At 31.3% G+C, this 17,823-nt stretch overlaps 1 protein-coding gene across 1 annotated transcript; it reads left to right on the top strand.

Annotated features, from left to right (window-relative positions):
* The first annotated feature begins 2,030 nt into the window (after positions 1-2,030).
* On the top strand, positions 2,031-6,120 carry LOC18048746 (peptidyl-tRNA hydrolase, chloroplastic). Its single transcript, XM_006440875.2, has 8 exons — positions 2,031-2,424; positions 2,548-2,632; positions 2,994-3,061; positions 3,174-3,224; positions 3,342-3,415; positions 4,469-4,527; positions 5,528-5,604; positions 5,692-6,120. Exons 1-8 carry the CDS (start codon positions 2,143-2,145, stop codon positions 5,803-5,805), a joined length of 810 nt encoding a protein of 269 aa, XP_006440938.1. The 5' UTR covers positions 2,031-2,142; the 3' UTR covers positions 5,806-6,120.
* The last annotated feature ends 11,703 nt before the right edge of the window (positions 6,121-17,823 follow it).

The raw sequence follows: 17,823 nt of genomic DNA, 5'->3' as shown, positions 1-17,823 counted from the left end.
CTGTGGTATTTATCAATTGGTTAGCAAGATAATATAATTAATTTATTAAAATTTTATAAAGAATTATTAACTATTTAATAAATGTCATTTGGAGTAAAAAATTTGGTGTGTGTATTATTACTCTCTGAACTTTTTGTGTCAAGTATTTTGGAAATTCATGAAGGCACTTGCTTGTACCGTTCACATTGCTGAGTTCGAAAAAGATTCATGATTTTAGTCATTGAAGCACTGTGTATCAAAATTATTGGATGGTTAATACATAATTGAACACATGAAAGGAATATGAACTCTTAAAATTTTATTATTGTTTCTTATTCATAGCTTACTATTTTGTCTTTAACAACAAAAAAAAATAGAATGTTTATTTATTTATTTATTGTCATTTGATTGAGCTATTTTTATTCGACTGGCCACTTAAATTTAAATCTTAGAAAAGATAGAATAAAAAAAAAAATTATACGAGTTTTGTCCACTTCTTATACCTTTTAAAATAAAATAATTAAAAAAATTATCTTATCAAGCATTAAGTTTTATGTAGGATATTACTCATAAGAATGGCATTTCATTCAATATTTTCAACATGAAATGTATGACAGAAACAAATAAGAACTTTATGTGCATTCATGAGTTTTATCTATTCTTATATCTTCCCTTTTCTCTCAAAACTAGACGATGGAGTTATTAATTTTTTATTATTAAAAAATTACAATGAATGATAGAAGTGTAATATTGAAATATTGAAGAAAATTAAATAAAAAAAATTAGCCATAAAATTTCATCATTTTTTTTTATCTCTCTGCCTTGTGTGACCTAGTAATAATCTAGAGTTCTAGACTAGCAGTCTGCTAACAAGTTAGATTGAGCAATGACACTTTGCTGAGTGAAGACATAATGCTATACGAGGGAAATAAATGTAAAATGGGAAATTGTGGTTGCTGTATTAGAGGTGAACCACAGAGATAATACATGAGAAGATAAATGGGAGTTTTTTTTTTTTGAAAGAGAAATGGGAATTGTCTTAAGAGGATATGGAAGATAAAACATATAAGCGAATATTGGAGACAACTTGCTAAAATCAAAAACTAAAATTAATGTGAAAGCATATTCGGTCTCTAATCAAATCATATATGTATAGGTTTATTGTTCTTAAAAATTTCGTTATATTACTATGAGAAATTTCCTGTTATTCAATGTCAATCTAGTGTTAAAAAAAAACCTAAATTAAAAAAAATTATTGATGGAATTAAAAAATAAAATATTTAAACTAGGATTATTATTATTCATATAATTACAATTTTTTTTAGGAGCAAATAATTACATTTTAATAAAAAATTTATATTTCATTTAATTTTTTAATAGAAAATAATTTCAAATATATTTTACTTTATGTTGAGCTCTATTACTATTACATTATAATTTTGATAAATTAATACTTGATAAATTGATAATTTCAATTAAATAATAGTTGTGATCTCAACGTAGAGCAAATGTATTAAATTAATTATTCGATAAATTTATAAGATAATAATTTTTTTAAGTCCTATTTTTCTATCGCACCAACTTACTACATAAATTAATAATTACTAAATTTAAAACTAAATCTACACGATATGTTATGTGGCTTTGATACTGCTTCTTGAAATAGATTTGAAAATTGAATCTCATTGCCTTTTTTTCTTTTTTTTTTAATATGAAATTTTAATTTGCATTCTCATTTTATAAAACGTGCCAGACGGGCTCTATACATCGTCTTTAATATAGAAAAAATAAAAACTCTATAGTAATTTAATTACTACCATTATAAGATAAACTATTATTTAAGTAAAATATAATAAATACTAAATTAAGATAAATAAATACTATGAATGTGATCGTAATTTTGAAAAATAAAAATTTTAATTTATCAATTATTACTATATATTATATTAATAAATTTTCCATGTGTCCAGTACTAATAATTTTAATTTTACTGTAATTTGATTCTTTAACCCTAATTTCATTCCACCATCATCTTGCATCATCAATAGGAATCTGTCTCCTTATTTCCTCTATTTCCTCCAGACCCTAACTCGAAACATACATAACCTACTTCTTAATATTTTTATTTTAATTCACTAATACAATAAAAATACAAAAAAGAAAATGAAATTCGCCAATACATTAACGGCTTCAATATCCGCCGTTCGGTTCCCAAACATTCACCATTCAATTCGCTTCCCACTGAAGCATTCTCCTTTGTGCTGTTGGGGAAGACGAACAAGGATGTCTCGGTCGCCATCAAATTCCACAATTAGGAATTTTTCATCATCAATAAGCAACGAAGAATCTTTGGTTTCACCTAAGCCAAAGCAGCAGCAACAGCACCCGTGGCTCATTGTTGGGCTCGGTAACCCCGGCAAGCAGTACAATGGCACTCGACACAATGTATGTATGTGTGTCTGCGCGCGCGTGTGTATACATATTGTTTTTTCAAACTTTGGATTTATAATTTAATTTAATTTAATTTAGAGGGTCTATTTTATTTTATTTTGTTATTGTTATTTTCAGGTGGGATTTGAAATGGTGGATGCAATTGCTGAAGCTGAAGGAATATCTGTGAGCTCTGTTAATTTTAAAGCCCATTTTGGAAAAGGTTTATTTCACTTTCTTAACGATTCTATAAACTATTTTAAATTGGCTTTAATGTTTCACTCACAAAGTTAATAGTTATTGTTGAGAATTTTAAAACAATATCTACGAAAGGTTTGTTATTTGGTTGATTTTGTGCATCATAGTGGGGTTCTATTATGTGGGTTGATAATGAAATATAAGTTACTTAGCATCCTGTTAGAAGGTTATACACATTGGCATTCATAGATATCAAATCAACATACTTTATCTCTGGAGTTATCATGGCAGGGAGGAATTGTGTATGTAGTTTGTTTTATTTCTTAGTTCCGACTTCTTATCGTTTTCAATATAATATCTCAACATTTTATTGTTCTATTTTTAAGGTTTTATCGGAAATGTTCCAGTAATGCTTGCGAAACCACAAACTTTTATGAACGCAAGTGGTCAGTCTGTAAGTATGTTCATCTCGAAATACCTCATTTGTATTGGCTTTCAGGACTTATCTTTTGGTTTACGTATTAGTGATTTTTCATGTGACTGGTTGATTTGGACTCGTTTTGAAGGTTGGGTCCATTGTATCCTATTACAAGATTCCATTGAAGCAAGTACTCGTGGTAAGATTTCTTTATCCATTGTTCAGATATTTGCTTTTCTCTAAAGTTAGATACTTCACATTGACCTAATTACAGCTTTTCTGAACAGCGCCAGAACATTTTTATTTTGTTTTATAGATATTCGATGACTTAGATTTGCCTTTTTCCAAAATGCGTCTGCTGCCAAAAGGTGGACATGGAGGACACAATGGGTATAAATTTTGACACTGTTTTCCTGCTAATGTATCAGTTTTATCTTTTGCAATTCATTATTGTATGGAAGATATAAACCAACATTAATATTGCAAAACATGGTTAACATCTCCCTGTTATTTCCCTTGGGGAGTGCTAGGAGCAGCTATAGAAACTAGAATTGTCTTACATTCCTTTATTATTTTGATTTGAACTTTTTTATCCAATTATGAGGAAGAGTCATGGTTAAGTCAGTGATGGGCATAGGCAAATAGGAGAGAGCAGTATAAATCTGTGGCTCTGAAATCAACTGTAGGTACCCAAGAGGCAGCCTTGTTCATAATTTTTCATGGCATCATAATGCAGATTCTGTGCTTTGATAGGTTTTTGTGGGAGTCATTTGACTCACCCATCATACTTGTCAGATCCCGCCTCAATTGCATAGTGACACTGAGATACAAATCTTTTAATTTCCCAACTCTTTTTTGCACTAAATTCTGTGTTCTTTCAAAAAATGAACACTAGATCTTTATGAGAACAAGTTAATACACAGCCACCTTTGCTATTTTTGTCCTTTTCCCTCTCTTTGGACCAGTAGGTTATAAAATTTATCACACTATAGGGAAAAGATATTGAAAGCTAAATCTCAATTTTATCCTTTGGAAAGCACATGGTGTCATGGTGACATGGTATACGATATTTAAATTTCCTTTCCCTGCATCAGATGTTTGGGTATAGTTGATAGATATTTATGCTGCTCCACTTATCTAAAGTTTTGAAGTTTTCTATATTAAATTCTATTAGACCGATTCATTTCGGATATTTGGAACCATCCGGGCATGTGGTATCATTTCGTTTAGTGATCTTTATAATCAGTTAAGATTTGAATAAGAATAGATATCTATTTGAGTTGGCACCTTTCTGCTTCAAAAGGTATCACATTTATTGCCGTTTATATAAAAGCTGGAGATTATGTGCAGATTTCTAGCAGTTTTTGCTTTTCACTGAAAAAAAATTCCTGATACTAAGTCTGCTAACTTGTTTGATTGGTTATTTTTTGCTTTTCCTTGCAGCATGAGGAGTATCATTGACCACTTTAAAGGGAGCCGTGAATTTCCTCGTTTAAGAATTGGTATGTTTCAAAAGCACTGTAGTTATATTTAAAACTAGAAAATAGAACCGCGCTTCACGCGGCTTTAAAAAAAGAATTTAGTATTATCCTTTTTTCTTACTTTACACTTGATGAAATTGATAAAAAATATGAATTGATTTTTTTTTAAGATGAGGCAGCCTTATAAAAAACAAAAAAAGCTATTAGCCAGCAATACAAATAAAGAAGTAACGCAAGATAAAGAATAAAATGACATAATATATTATAGAGTAATTTTATTCATTCCAATTGTGTGTGTACAAAACAAAAAGATGAGCTCTCCTTTTATAGTTACATAATCACTCCATGAAATTAATGAAAAATTATGGATCATAATTTCTTGTGAGATAGTGGGAGTTACAGGGAAGCTAAATGTTGCTAATAGGAGATAGTGGGGAGACTAAGAGATATATGTTATGAACATCTACATTTATTTTAATAAATTCATAACACTGCCCCTTGAATGTTCATTACAAAGAATATGCCTTATTAAAATCTTTACATAATTGTTATTGTGTAATAACAATTAAATTAATTATGAGAAGATGAAAAGCCAAATCTAAAAAAAAATTCTATATTTATTAGATAATAAAGAATATACAAAGATGAGAAATGGTGATGCCACATCACCTTCTCTAGTCCCAGCTTTATATATATATATAGATATATATATAGATATAGATATAGATTATTTTAATAAATTCATAACACTCCCCCTTGGATGTTCATTATAAAGAATATGCCTCATTAAAATCTTTACATAATTGTTATTGTGTAATAACAATCAAATTAATTATGAGAAGATGAAAAGCCAAATTTTAAAAAAAAATTCTCTATTTATTAGATAATAGAGAATATACAAAGATGAGAAATGGTGATTGCACATCACCTCCTCAAGTCCCAGTTTTATATATATATATAGATAGATAGATGCTTTTTGCTATATTTAGTGTATTCACCAGATTTGCAATAATGTTCCTAGGGATTGGACGGCCACCTGGGAAAATGGATAGTGTAAATTTTGTGCTTCGCCCTTTCAGTAAACAAGAGCGTCAAGAGGTTTGCAAAGCTTTTTTCTTGCGAACATAAATGATAATTTTCTATATGGGTACTGGATTCTAACATCTTTGTATAAACATCTTTCAGTTGGATTTTACATTTCAACAAGGTGTTGAAGCAGTGCGGATTCTTTTGCTTGAAGGTTTTAATAAAGCCGCTACATTTGTTAACACAGCAAAGCCAATGGAACAACTTAGTTAACTTACTGGTAAGTTATCATTATTTTTGTAATTACAAAGTGGATGTGCTCGGGGAAAAGTGATTATGCATTGTATCAATCCTTGTTCCCCTTGTGAGACAAACTGGGTAATCGATGTTTCATGCCTCCATTTTTTTTTATTGAAGTAGCAGCAACAAGTCATTAGTTATTCATTTTAGGACTTTATTTAGTTCAATTCCATCTTTTTTATTGGAGCACTTCTTGCTTAAAAGAGGGAGTGCTGTCCCTGTTATGGCTGTAAGATTCTGGTGCATATATAAATTTTATTGTTCAAAATCAATTACGGTAGTAGTTATGACCCCAAAAAAAAAATTGTTAAATGAGATTAGTAGTTGAAGCATGGTTTACTAAGATTTTAAGGTTTTTTTTTTACCCCTCCAACTAATTGCATTTAAAGTTTTGGAACTTTAGAATCTGAAGATTGGATAGCAATATTTATTATTATCATTAAACTTTGGATTTTAAGAATATGAAGATGAGATATCAGTCTTCATAATCATTACTTCTTGAAACAAAAAATCTACGTTATCATTAAAGACGTTGCATTATTATGCAATAATCCTATACAAGAACATCATATTTTGGTGAGATCAAAGCCAAATAGAGTAATGCATTTGGGTAAATGTTTGTTTTAATTCCTATATATATATATATATATTTTAAAAAAAGTCTTAAGATACCCATGTTGTTAAATATGTTACACTTTTGCTCTTGTTTTTTTTTTACAATAATACCCTTGTAATAATATTTTTGTTTTCTTGAGGATACAAATGAAAATAGAAAAATTTTAATTTATTAAGTTAGCCTTGAAAATAATATAATAATTTTCACAAATTTTTATGTTATTATTTTACCTTTAGGATTAATTCGGTAAATTAATTTCTTATAAGAATAACTATTAGTTAAATTTTTGTAAGGATATTGAACATTGCTTTTAAGTTATGTGGTATTAATTAATTTATAAATAAATTATTAGTAAGATTGTTGCACGGGTATAAAAAATATTAATTCTTTTATAGTGATATTCGTTGGTTAATTTGTTAATTAATTTTTTACAAGTAAATAATTAATGTCTAGAATATTATTAGAAGGGTATTATTGTAAAAATAATAAAAAGTAAGAATGTAACATAAAAATGTTTTAAAAAAAGTAAGAGTAAGATTGTAACATTTTAAATTCCAATAACGTTTTGAGACAATTTTTAAAATGTTTAAATAGCACAGTGCATCACAAAGGTCAGAATATCTCTCCTCAAGTTCTATAATATACTTTTAGAAGTTTACTTTAAGGAAAATAGTGATTTAATAAAATTTGACAAATCTTTTGAGTTTTTATCAGTTAAAGTATGCTCTCTTTATGCACGTTAACAAAATGACCCGGACCGTAACAGATGCATGGGTACAACTAGTTTTTTTATTAACGGAAACCCTTATGAACTTACTTACATTAGAATTAGAGAAAACTAATTTTTTTTTTTATGTAATAGTCTAATAAAAAAACCAATTGTGCCCGAGAATAACAAATTACTAAATAGATCAACAAGTTGAACAATATTTGATTGGTTTGATTTGAATGACATTTTTCACTTACAATATCACAATAGCTGAGGTTGATAGAATAGGTTGGTGTGTGTGTATAAAATAGATCACCTCATGAAATCCTTTTTCAGTTATATTTATTTTACTTTCGAAACTATCTTTTTTTTAATACACTCTTTGAATTTTTTAATTAATTTTTTTGTTATTAAAACTCAAAGTAGTGTTTGTTATTTTTTTTTTCTTTTGCAATCTTATAATAAATTTGTGTAATTTATTTTTGTTTGATAGGAAGTGACAAGTAGAAAAAAAAAAGATTGACTATGAATATAAGTAATTTGTTAAAAAAAGATTTATATGTATTTGACTTTTATTGATTCTTAGCTGTAAGGTTTTTAAGGATAATGAAGGGTACTAGTAGCTTTATTTATTTATTTATTTATTTTTACATTTTTTCTCAAATAAAAAAGACTGTGAACAAAATTTAAATCATTTTTTTAGCTTCTAAAATGTACTTTCTTAAATTTTGAACTCAGATGATATTTCATCGTACCTTGTGAGAAACTATCACCGCCAAATCTTTCCCAAAAACTAAAATTTAAACGAAGAAAATCCGAGAAGATTAGCTAGTTATAGTGACGTGTTCATGACACTGGGCTTATAAATGCTTGTTTCGTGTCACCTATACCTTCAGACCAAAATTTGTTCACTTTTGAGTCGTTAACTTCATCTTTCCTCTCAACTTTTCTCAAGTTTGAGAGAATTTTCTGTATCTTTTCTATAATACACAAAAGTATATTAAACACTTGCACATATGGATATATGGTATCAGAACTATTCCCATGTACAATGCAAAGAGTTAAAAAACCCATCAATCTCAAGAAATATTCCAAAATTGAGAGAAAGCAATAATATATTTTACTAATGCAATAATCGAATTAGCGATTGACCCGGATTCTGATCCCATCGGTGTCATGCATCATGCCCAAGTATGTTCTATCGTCTCTTGTAGCTCTTTCAGTTGTTATAATTTGTGGTAGTATTCCTGACTAATTTTCGTCTTAATTATAACCATATTCTCAACTTGTTTCTAATTTCCCTTTTAAAACAGCTACATAAGCAGGCGTTTGGCTGGTAAAGATTGAACAATGGATAGTTTAATCAGCGCGCTGGCAGGACAAAGAAGCCCATAAGAGCTGCTCTTAATAGAGACCCTGTGATAATCTTCCAATTCAGCTTCTGCATATTATCTCGAGTTATCTCACCATTGCAGACTTTCTCGCCTTCGGTTATGTTTGCTAAGATTGGAGGGGAAAAAAAAAAAGTTTCCAAGAAACCAAACAGGAAGTTGATGTCATCACAACAACCACCTCTTATGAGTTACATGTCATTAAGAGCAAAGCAATTGCTTGCTTGGTGTTTCAAGTGGGCACTTGATCATTGCAGATTTTCTCAGGAATATTTGGCTCATTAATCCTGTTACAGGAGGCCAAATATATTATGAGCAGAAATGATCAAGCTGTCATTGTAGCTCTATCCCCTGATCTTTTTCTAAAAGATTTATTTGACCCGATTAATGTCTTGGCGCGTGCTACGTCATCCCTTATTGGAAAATTTACAAAAATAACCTTAAAAATTTATTATTTTCACAACTAGCCCTCTAAACTCTTTTCTATCAACATTAGTCAAAAATCCTCCCAAGTGCTGAAAATACCCCTCCCATAACTCCTCCCTCTCCTCTCTCTCTCTCTCTCTCTCTCTCTCTCTCTCTCTCTCTCTCTCTCTCTGCCGAATTCTCTCCCAACGTGTTCACTCGTCGCCAACAGCCTCCCGGAGTCCATTCTCGGCAGCCAACATCACCAAAATTTCGGTTAAGAGCTGAAATTAAATATTAGGTCAAAAACCCTAGATTTCTATTTTCTATTTTTCTTCTATGTTGTGGTTTTTGTGTTGTATTGGTGATGGTGAGTGAAGATTGAAGGGTTTGTGATGTTGATTGCATGGGTGAAGTTGTTGGTGTGGTGCATAGGTAAAGAAGTTGTCGTGGGCGTGGATTAGATTGAGTGATAGCGCGCGATCTGCGATCAGGTGTGACAGGTACGATGTAGTGCATGCTCGACAGGCAGTCTATCGCACCAAATTACAGTTTTTTTTTGTTAAGTTAATTTCTCTTTTATTTTGTTGTAAATACAATCTAATAATGTTATAAATATTACAGATCCATGGCGAAATCAGAAGTATCGAGAAACGAATTGGGCAAGATGAGTTAGCTTATACCGATCACTTCTCGGGGTGAATTTCGAGCATGTGTAACTTTTCTACAGTCGTAAAAGCCATTGAGTGGAAATTAATAAAATGGCAGTTGCGTTTGTTCAAGGATGACATATTTGGGTATTTCTTGGAGTGCTGAAACTTTCCGTTCAGTAGTGTAATTTTGTACAATGTTTTGCTTAGGCAAGTGGCCCATGGAGAATACAAGGGGGAGGATCAGTTATGGTTTCAAATTGGTGAGCATTTGATACACTTGTCAATTGGAGAATGGTGCTTGTTACTGGACTTTCCTATGGTGTAGATATCACACTAACAAATAAGAAAACGATGCATAGGCTACTGAATGCATATTTTGATGGTTTGTTTCGCAACATCAATCTTAAGCAATTCGATGCATTATTTGAGGAGTTGGACTTCGAGGCTATGAATGCATTAAAGCATTAAAAATCGCGCTCTTTGATTTTGCGGACAGAGTTCTAAGTGGAAGAAAAGGCCACTGTTAAATCAATTTCTCATGGCTTAACGAAGTCAATGATATATATCACTTTTGAAATCGTCCATGGGGTCGTTTGTCGTGGAAAATGATATACGAGAGTCTTGACAATGCACTGAACAAGAAAGACGAGAAATTTAAGACGACTCGATTGGAAAAGCCAAATCATAAAATTGAAAAGTACAATATTTACGGCTTTACGTTCGGGTTCAGGTGAGTTGTTTTTTTTTATTAATAAGTTTTGTAACATTAAATATTTAATGGTAGTTTTAATTGCTTTCTCACTTTGGTTGTTGCATGCTTGGATTTATGAAGCGATCGGAGGTCTGCCGTCAGCATGGGTTGTGAAAACGAAGAAGAAGATTCTCCGCATCGTGCAATAGAAGCCCATGGCTACTTTTAAAATAAAATTTGCTGAGATTTATTTGTTCTTGAATGACGAATCTCGCCTTGTAATTAATATGTATTGGTAGATATATATTATTATTTTTTATATTACTAAATTCGAGTTTTTGTACACTTAATTAAAATTTTCGGTTGAATTCATGGCAGGGAGATGTTTTACAAACCCTTGAGTCGGATGCAAAGGAGAGTCGCAAAAAATATTAGCTTACTGTGAATGATTACATGCCACGTTGTTGGTTATTTTAACTTAATTGCTATTGATGTTAATGTGCAAGTGTACACAACAAGTAATAAAATGATGAATATTCAAGATCGTCTCCACAGGGACTGATGTTGCTAGAAGTGCTACAACAATTACGACAGTGCAAACTTCTTTCTATCTAAAAAAATATAAACAAAGTTGATTGACTAATAAGATTAACAACTTAACAAAGTAAATGCAATGATGAATGTAAATTGGACGGTTTGCACAAAAAGAATTCAATAAGAATAAGGTAGTTGAATGATCAAACTCTCTGGATGGGATGATCGTTTTGTTCAAACTAAAACCAGTTGCTGCAGCAACTCTTATAGCACTGGGAAAAATTACCTTGCATCCTCAACTGTTGCTTGTTGGACTTCTCATACCCTTATGCAGCCTAACAATGATTAGTTGTTATATCACATTAAATATGATGTTATAAACATATACTCTCTCTACTCTACAAGATGAATCTCTATATCTAGTTCATCACAAATTTTAACTCAAGTGTGGCCCTTTTGAGACTCAAGTTAAATTCAATACAGGAAACTTGACTTAAGATCAAATATTATTTTAATAAGGGAAATTATCATTGCACCATCTTTCTTTTTGCATTTGTATCAACTAGCCACTTTTGCATTAACACTATTAAATAATTTTAATAAAATGACAATTTTACCCCCAAATAAATTAAAAAATTATTTTATGTTATAAAAACTTTTAAAATTAAAAATTATAATTATAAAAATATCCCTAAATTTAATATAAAAAAATAAATTCCAAATAGAGGTGTTCAACTGATTTTTACTAAATTTAGATTTTACAAAATTTTAATAATTCTTTTTGTTAAAAATTATAATTTTACAAAATTTTTATAAAAATAAATGAATTTATTCATGAAAAATTTATAATTTTGTAAACTTTTATTAAAATAACTGAATTTATTTCTTAAAAGAATAAATCCTAAAATTTTAATAATTTAGGGGATTTTTATTAAATCCCAAAATTTTGTAAGTATTTTTATAATTATAATTTTATATTAAAATAATTTTCATTAAAAATAAAAATTTAATTTTGGGATTTATTTTTATTAAATTTAGGGATATTTTTATCATTATATATTTTTATTTTATAAAATTTTTATAAAATAAAATGGTCTTTTAATTTATTTGGGGGTAAAATTATCATTTTATTAAAATTATTTAATAGTGTTAATGCAAAAGTGGCTAGTTGATACAAATGTGAAAAGAAAGACGGTGCAAAGTACATACTAGAATTTTGTAGTGGTTGGATGAACAAAAGATAAAATAAATGTGGTGCAAAGATAATTTATCTTTTAATAATTTCCACTAAGACATGCCCTTTTGTGGCTCTCTCTTAACTTGAATCATTAAATGAGAGGTCAACTGAAATAATGATTGTAATAAAAGTTATTAAAACAAAATGCTACAACAATCTTGCAGCAACTCATAACAACAGTTAAAAACCCATCTAGATTGTTTGTCACTCAACTACAATCAAATTTAGTTCATAACTTGTAAAAAAAAACTAATAGCAAAATATTAGCCATGAAATACATCATTTCAATCGAAGAATAAGTAAGGAGACAAGTAAAGAATGATGAAAATTGAATCCAAATAGCTCTGCAGAGTTTTTTCTTTAATGGTGCAGACTTGTTCTCTCTTGAATTATGCTTCTTCCTTCTTTTTCTCTTGATTTTTTCGATGTTCATTCCCGGCTGCTTTTCCATATGATGCGTGCTCCTTTTATAATTGAAAATTAGGGTAAACGAAAGCCTAGGGTATGCATGAGTCATATTAGGAAACTACTAATTGCAATTCTGCAAGTATCCCGTGTGAAATTTTCTCTGTCGTTGTTCCAGGATTGCTACAGCAATGGTTGCTACAGCAACAACTACAGTAACTACACTATTCCAGATTTATTTCAATTCTTTTGTAGTCATGTTCTTTCCTTACTTTTGCGAGCCTATTGTATCAACATTCCTTCCTTAAAATTTGAGCTTCTGGACACCTACAATTATGCACTCAATCTAAGCACGAATTATTCTAAATCAAACAAAATTTATTAAAAATAAACTAAAATGAATATTTATGCAAAATATAACAAAAATGCAATAAAAACACATCATTTACTCTCTAAGTAATATTAATTTAAGTTTAAAAGTGTCATGATAACTCTCATTTCATAGAGTTATCACACGTATTTCAGGCTAGATTCATAAGGTCAGTATCCTATAAGTACTATTATTTATTTAATCGAAATTATTGATTTTTCATTTACTTATTTTAAATGTTACTTTCTATAGCACCAACCTTCAATAAACACGTTGCCGCCCGTTACAAGGCAATCAGACAAGTATGATGACATACTGAGCCCAACACCAGAGCAGTGTCACGACACATCCGAGGGTGAGGTGCTTGTATATGACCATCAGGAGCAAACAAACAAGTCTGATGACGCACATGATTCCGAGGTTATAAATAATTTATTTTCCTCATAAATAAATCATTATAACAATCTGTTATTATAAAGAATTTATTTTTGTAATAGTCGAGGACAAAACAGTTTAATGATTATATGAGACGACGAATGGCCAAGATTGATCGTAACATTTATGCACTTAAGTCAGAATTTAAAGAATTTAAAGAAACCGTGGTGGGATTTATTGATTTACTATCAAAACATCCAACAAGGATTCTTCGATTGGATGCTCGTATGCGGTGAGTAAATTTAAATTTAACAACTATGTTCGTTTAGCTTTTAATTTGATAGTTGTTTAATATATTCATCTTGCCGAATGGATAGACCCCAGATGATTATGACGTGCATACTGATGTGAGCAATCAAAATTTTTCTACTCCCACGTCATTGTATAGTTTCTACGGGGATGTTAGTGGGGAGAGCGTGCAAGTCTTCACTGATGTGTCTTCAGGCATAGTAAGTTCGGCCGAGCGTACAGACTGTCGTATGTTTTTAATAGTCCTTACATTGTTTCTCCATTCAGGCGAGGAAAAAAACGTATGACCTCTACCTCCACCCCAAATCATGGACCATGCAATTGATATAAATACGAGTGTGGATATAAATACAGTTAGAGAATTGGAGGATTCAAGTCTGTATGATGAGTTTGACCGATGGTTCGCTGGCGATATGACAATGGATCAGAGGGTTCAACACTCGCGGTCGTTCTTTTAAGTAATTTTGGGCCATACTTTGATGGGATGGCTAGGTGATGAGTTTTTTTTTCCTAATTTATTTGAGTATTGTGGATTTGTGTATTATTTTTTCTTTTTAAATCGACATGTTTATGTTCCTCTACAGTATATTCACAAGTATTTTTGCTTAATTAGTGAAAAACAACTACAGTATCTGAATACCTTAGTTCAGCGTGTTACACATACAAACACATTTTTTTGGGTAACGTGCAGACATAACTTATAATTACTTTTTTATTTATTTATTATCTCTTAACGCCTTGAAGTTTTGTTAATTTATGCATTTTTGGGATATCTATGTACTAGGTGTTCTTGAATTAGATTTTAACGGTAGTCATGGGAAGTACTTTAGAAAGAAGATTGCAATTGACATATTTAATGACGATATTATATTATAAACCGTTGTAGTAATTCAAATGTTGAAACGTGAATTTTTTTTTCTAATTTGTGTACTTAAGTTTATATGATTTTAATGCTTACATTTTAATATAAAATAAAAAAATAAAATAAAATTTCATGATATATAAGTGTACAATACCCAAAAAAATAACAATTGTTTTAACATAATTACTTGAAACAATACAACTAACTTCGACTCGATGCAATAAGATTCTTACATCGCTTATGGTTATGTCCCGGTTCATTACACCACCTGCATCTAACAGTCCTCCAGTTAACGTCCTCGCTAGCCGAGGGTATTCTGAGCTGTTTACGACAACCAGGTGGTGGTGCCTCAACAAGTAGATAAACGTGCATCTCTTGAATTTCATCTGGAACTTCCCAATCAGTCACGTCGCCAACCAGCTCCACCGGTTGTGCATAAGCTATCGCCAACGATTCCTTAGTGTAAAAGTCCAAACAAAGGTTTATGTAATCCACTCGGACAGTCAGACAAGCCGCAATTGCATGAGCACAGACAAACTGATTAAGCTGAAATACTCTACAGGAGTAAGTTTTCTTTTGTATGTCAACTAAGCATTTTTTAATCCCACCACCTATAACTTGAAATCGATGCAGAGACACTGAGCGAACGATCATTCTTTCAGTCATAGTTCTCCTCTCAGTGACTATTTCATCTGTCCATGTTGTTAGCCGAGTACTCATTGATTTAGCTACAATTTTTCTATCATAAAACCATTGCTGCAATATTTTTCTAGAGTGATTAACAAGATGAGTAATAAGAAATTTTCGCAGTTCCCTCATGAAAGAATTAACGCTCTCCACGATGTCGGTGGTAAGTATACTGTACCTCCTACCTTTAAACTGAGACCTTGCCCAATTACACTTACCCACATTATCCTCTAAGTAATCAGCCGCACTCGAGTGGAGCATTTACAACCCTTCAAGTTGTTTTTTAAATTCTTCGTGTCCATATGCTTTTGCTGTATTAATAAAAGCAGGCTCAAATTCATCTTAAAGAGCTTTGGACATCCTGAACTTTGACTTAATGTTACATTTCACATGATAAAAACAAACGCCATGAGTTGTACTGTGAAATACTTTCAAAACGACTCTCCTTATGATAGTGTATCGATCAGGGATAATTACCAACTCCAGTCTATTGCTAATCATTCCATGTAACTTCATCATAAACCTTTCCCAAACATTATTGTTTTTTGAATCCATGACCCTAATGGCTAACAGATACAGTTGATTGTTACCTTCCAGACATGTTACCACGAACATGCTTCCACGATATAGTACCTTTAGATGAGTACTATCTACAGTAATGGCAGGTCGAATGTACTGCATAAAACCATTGATGGAAGATTCAAGTGCTACAAAGTAGTACAAGAAATTATTATTTCCATCCCACTTGAGGTGAGTGACTGTACCCCCATTCGCTTTAGTCAATACGTGAGAGTACTTAGGGAGCAAGTTATATGACTCTGCAGGGTTCCCTCAAACTATTTCAAAACCAACTTCTCTAGCCCAATATGCATGCAGGTATGTTAACTACACACCGTATTCCTACTGCATATCTATTGTGATGTCATTCGGAGTGTATATCCATTTTTCTTGAATATATTTATCTGCGACAATATAACCGACAACTCAGCTCCTTACTTGACGATGACCATCAACCAATACATCATTATGACAAGTGTGTACATTATCAATTCTCCTCACCACCCAATGACCATTATGCTCGTCGAACTTCTAATTCCTCGAATACGCCATTTACATGATTCCGAACAATAGTGAGCTTCAAAACTTGTCGTTGTAGACTATGCAGTCTTGAAAATCAAACTTTTCCCTAAAGGCAACCTTGCGTACTTGTAATATTAACTCATTCTTCTCAGTGAATAGCTTACCTACACTGATATCATTTGAGTTAGAACTGCTAAGAAAGCTTGGAGCAACCATGTTCGAAGGCAAAATTGGAGCAAGACTTGTGAGGGGGTCAATTCTCCTTCTCGAACCGGTCATTGGAGGAATAGATTGATTGTCTCTGTTATTCATAAAAATATCATCTTCACACTCATGAAATACTAACTAGGCAACCCAAGAGGGGGGGGTGAATTGGAATTTTAAAAATTATCTTAGGCAAACCACACAACAATTTAATCTATTGCCTTAATCAAATTGAAAACAATAAATTCAATAAAAGCACAATAATAAATGAGTAAGGTAAGAGAAAGCAAACTCAAGGATTTTTACGTGGTTCGACAATCCTCGCCTACGTCCACGCCTCCAAGCACACCGGGCTTGAGGATTTCACTAAGCTAGCCTCCCAAGGCTTCAAACGCTTACAATTGACTTCCAAGGTGTCAATGGACCTTTACAACAAGAGATTATCCCCAATCTCTTAACCCAAGTGTATCCCAACACTTACAATCTTTTAACTTGATTTTACAAAAAGGATTACAAATGAATCTCTCTCACACAATGTATTTGATCACAAGTGAAAGCTCAATGTGTGAATGAATGAGATGAATACAAAGATTTAAAGCTCATTGAAAGTTGTATTCTCTATATTTTGCTCAATGATGATCGTTGGAATTGCTCTTGTTTGAATTGGATTGAGCTTATTTATAGTTGGAGCTGAAAAACTAGCCGTTATAGACTGTCGGACAGAAAACGGTTCGCCGTTAACCCTAAACGGTTAACCGTTTCGGTCGGTCAAAGTTACCGTTGGGCTAATTTTCAAATAAACGGTTAGCCGTTTAGGCTTACCCTTTCGCCGTTAATTTCCAGAGACCTGCAAAACAAATTTGGTTTAACCATTCTTACTAAACGGTTCAAGGTTAGCAAACTGGAAATAATCGGTTAACCGTTTTCAATAAACGGTTCACCGTTAGTTTCTAGAATCATCATATTAACAATACTTTAAAGAACATGCTTTCTGGAAATTATCGGTTAGCCTTTTTAAATAAACGGTTAGCCGTTTGCTACAGTGATTGCTACAGTAACCTGCACAGTGCACTATTTTCTAAAATTACAGTTTGACCCCAAAACTTTACAAAACTGTACCATAGCCCAACACGTCATGAAACTTTGCAAATAGGTCCAATTTCAGAATTTTTAAGTAATGCTTTGTTAATCCCAAAACTTTTTGAAATTATGTTATAGCCCAAAAATGCTATGACACTTTTCAAATAAGTCCTTTACCAAAATTCAAGCAATACTTGTTTATTTCAAAGTTTTCAAAATTCTTTCAATTAAACCATAAACTTTGAAAAACAATCAATTTCATAAAATCATTTTTCCATTAAGAATGAAACATTTATAATGTGAAACTAATGATTTATTTAAAAAGAATAAAAACAATCAATTTCATAAAATCATTTTTCCATTAAATACAAAACATTTATAAT

This window comes from Citrus clementina, unplaced genomic scaffold, assembly GCF_000493195.1.
Source record: "Citrus clementina cultivar Clemenules unplaced genomic scaffold, Citrus_clementina_v1.0 scaffold_3, whole genome shotgun sequence".
In the NCBI taxonomy this organism is placed as follows: domain Eukaryota; kingdom Viridiplantae; phylum Streptophyta; class Magnoliopsida; order Sapindales; family Rutaceae; genus Citrus; species Citrus x clementina.
The sequence above is the reverse complement of the archived record's forward strand: the minus strand, read 5'-3'. Positions and strand labels throughout refer to the sequence as shown.

Coding starts and splice junctions, on each gene's coding strand:
- LOC18048746 (XM_006440875.2), top strand. CDS start 2,143: ATGAAATTCGCCAATACATTAACGGCTTCAATATCCGCCGTTCGGTTC. Junction 2,425..2,547: donor ACAATGGCACTCGACACAAT/GTATGTATGTGT, acceptor TGTTATTTTCAG/GTGGGATTTGAAATGGTGGA. Junction 3,416..4,468: donor GGACATGGAGGACACAATGG/GTATAAATTTTG, acceptor TTTTCCTTGCAG/CATGAGGAGTATCATTGACC.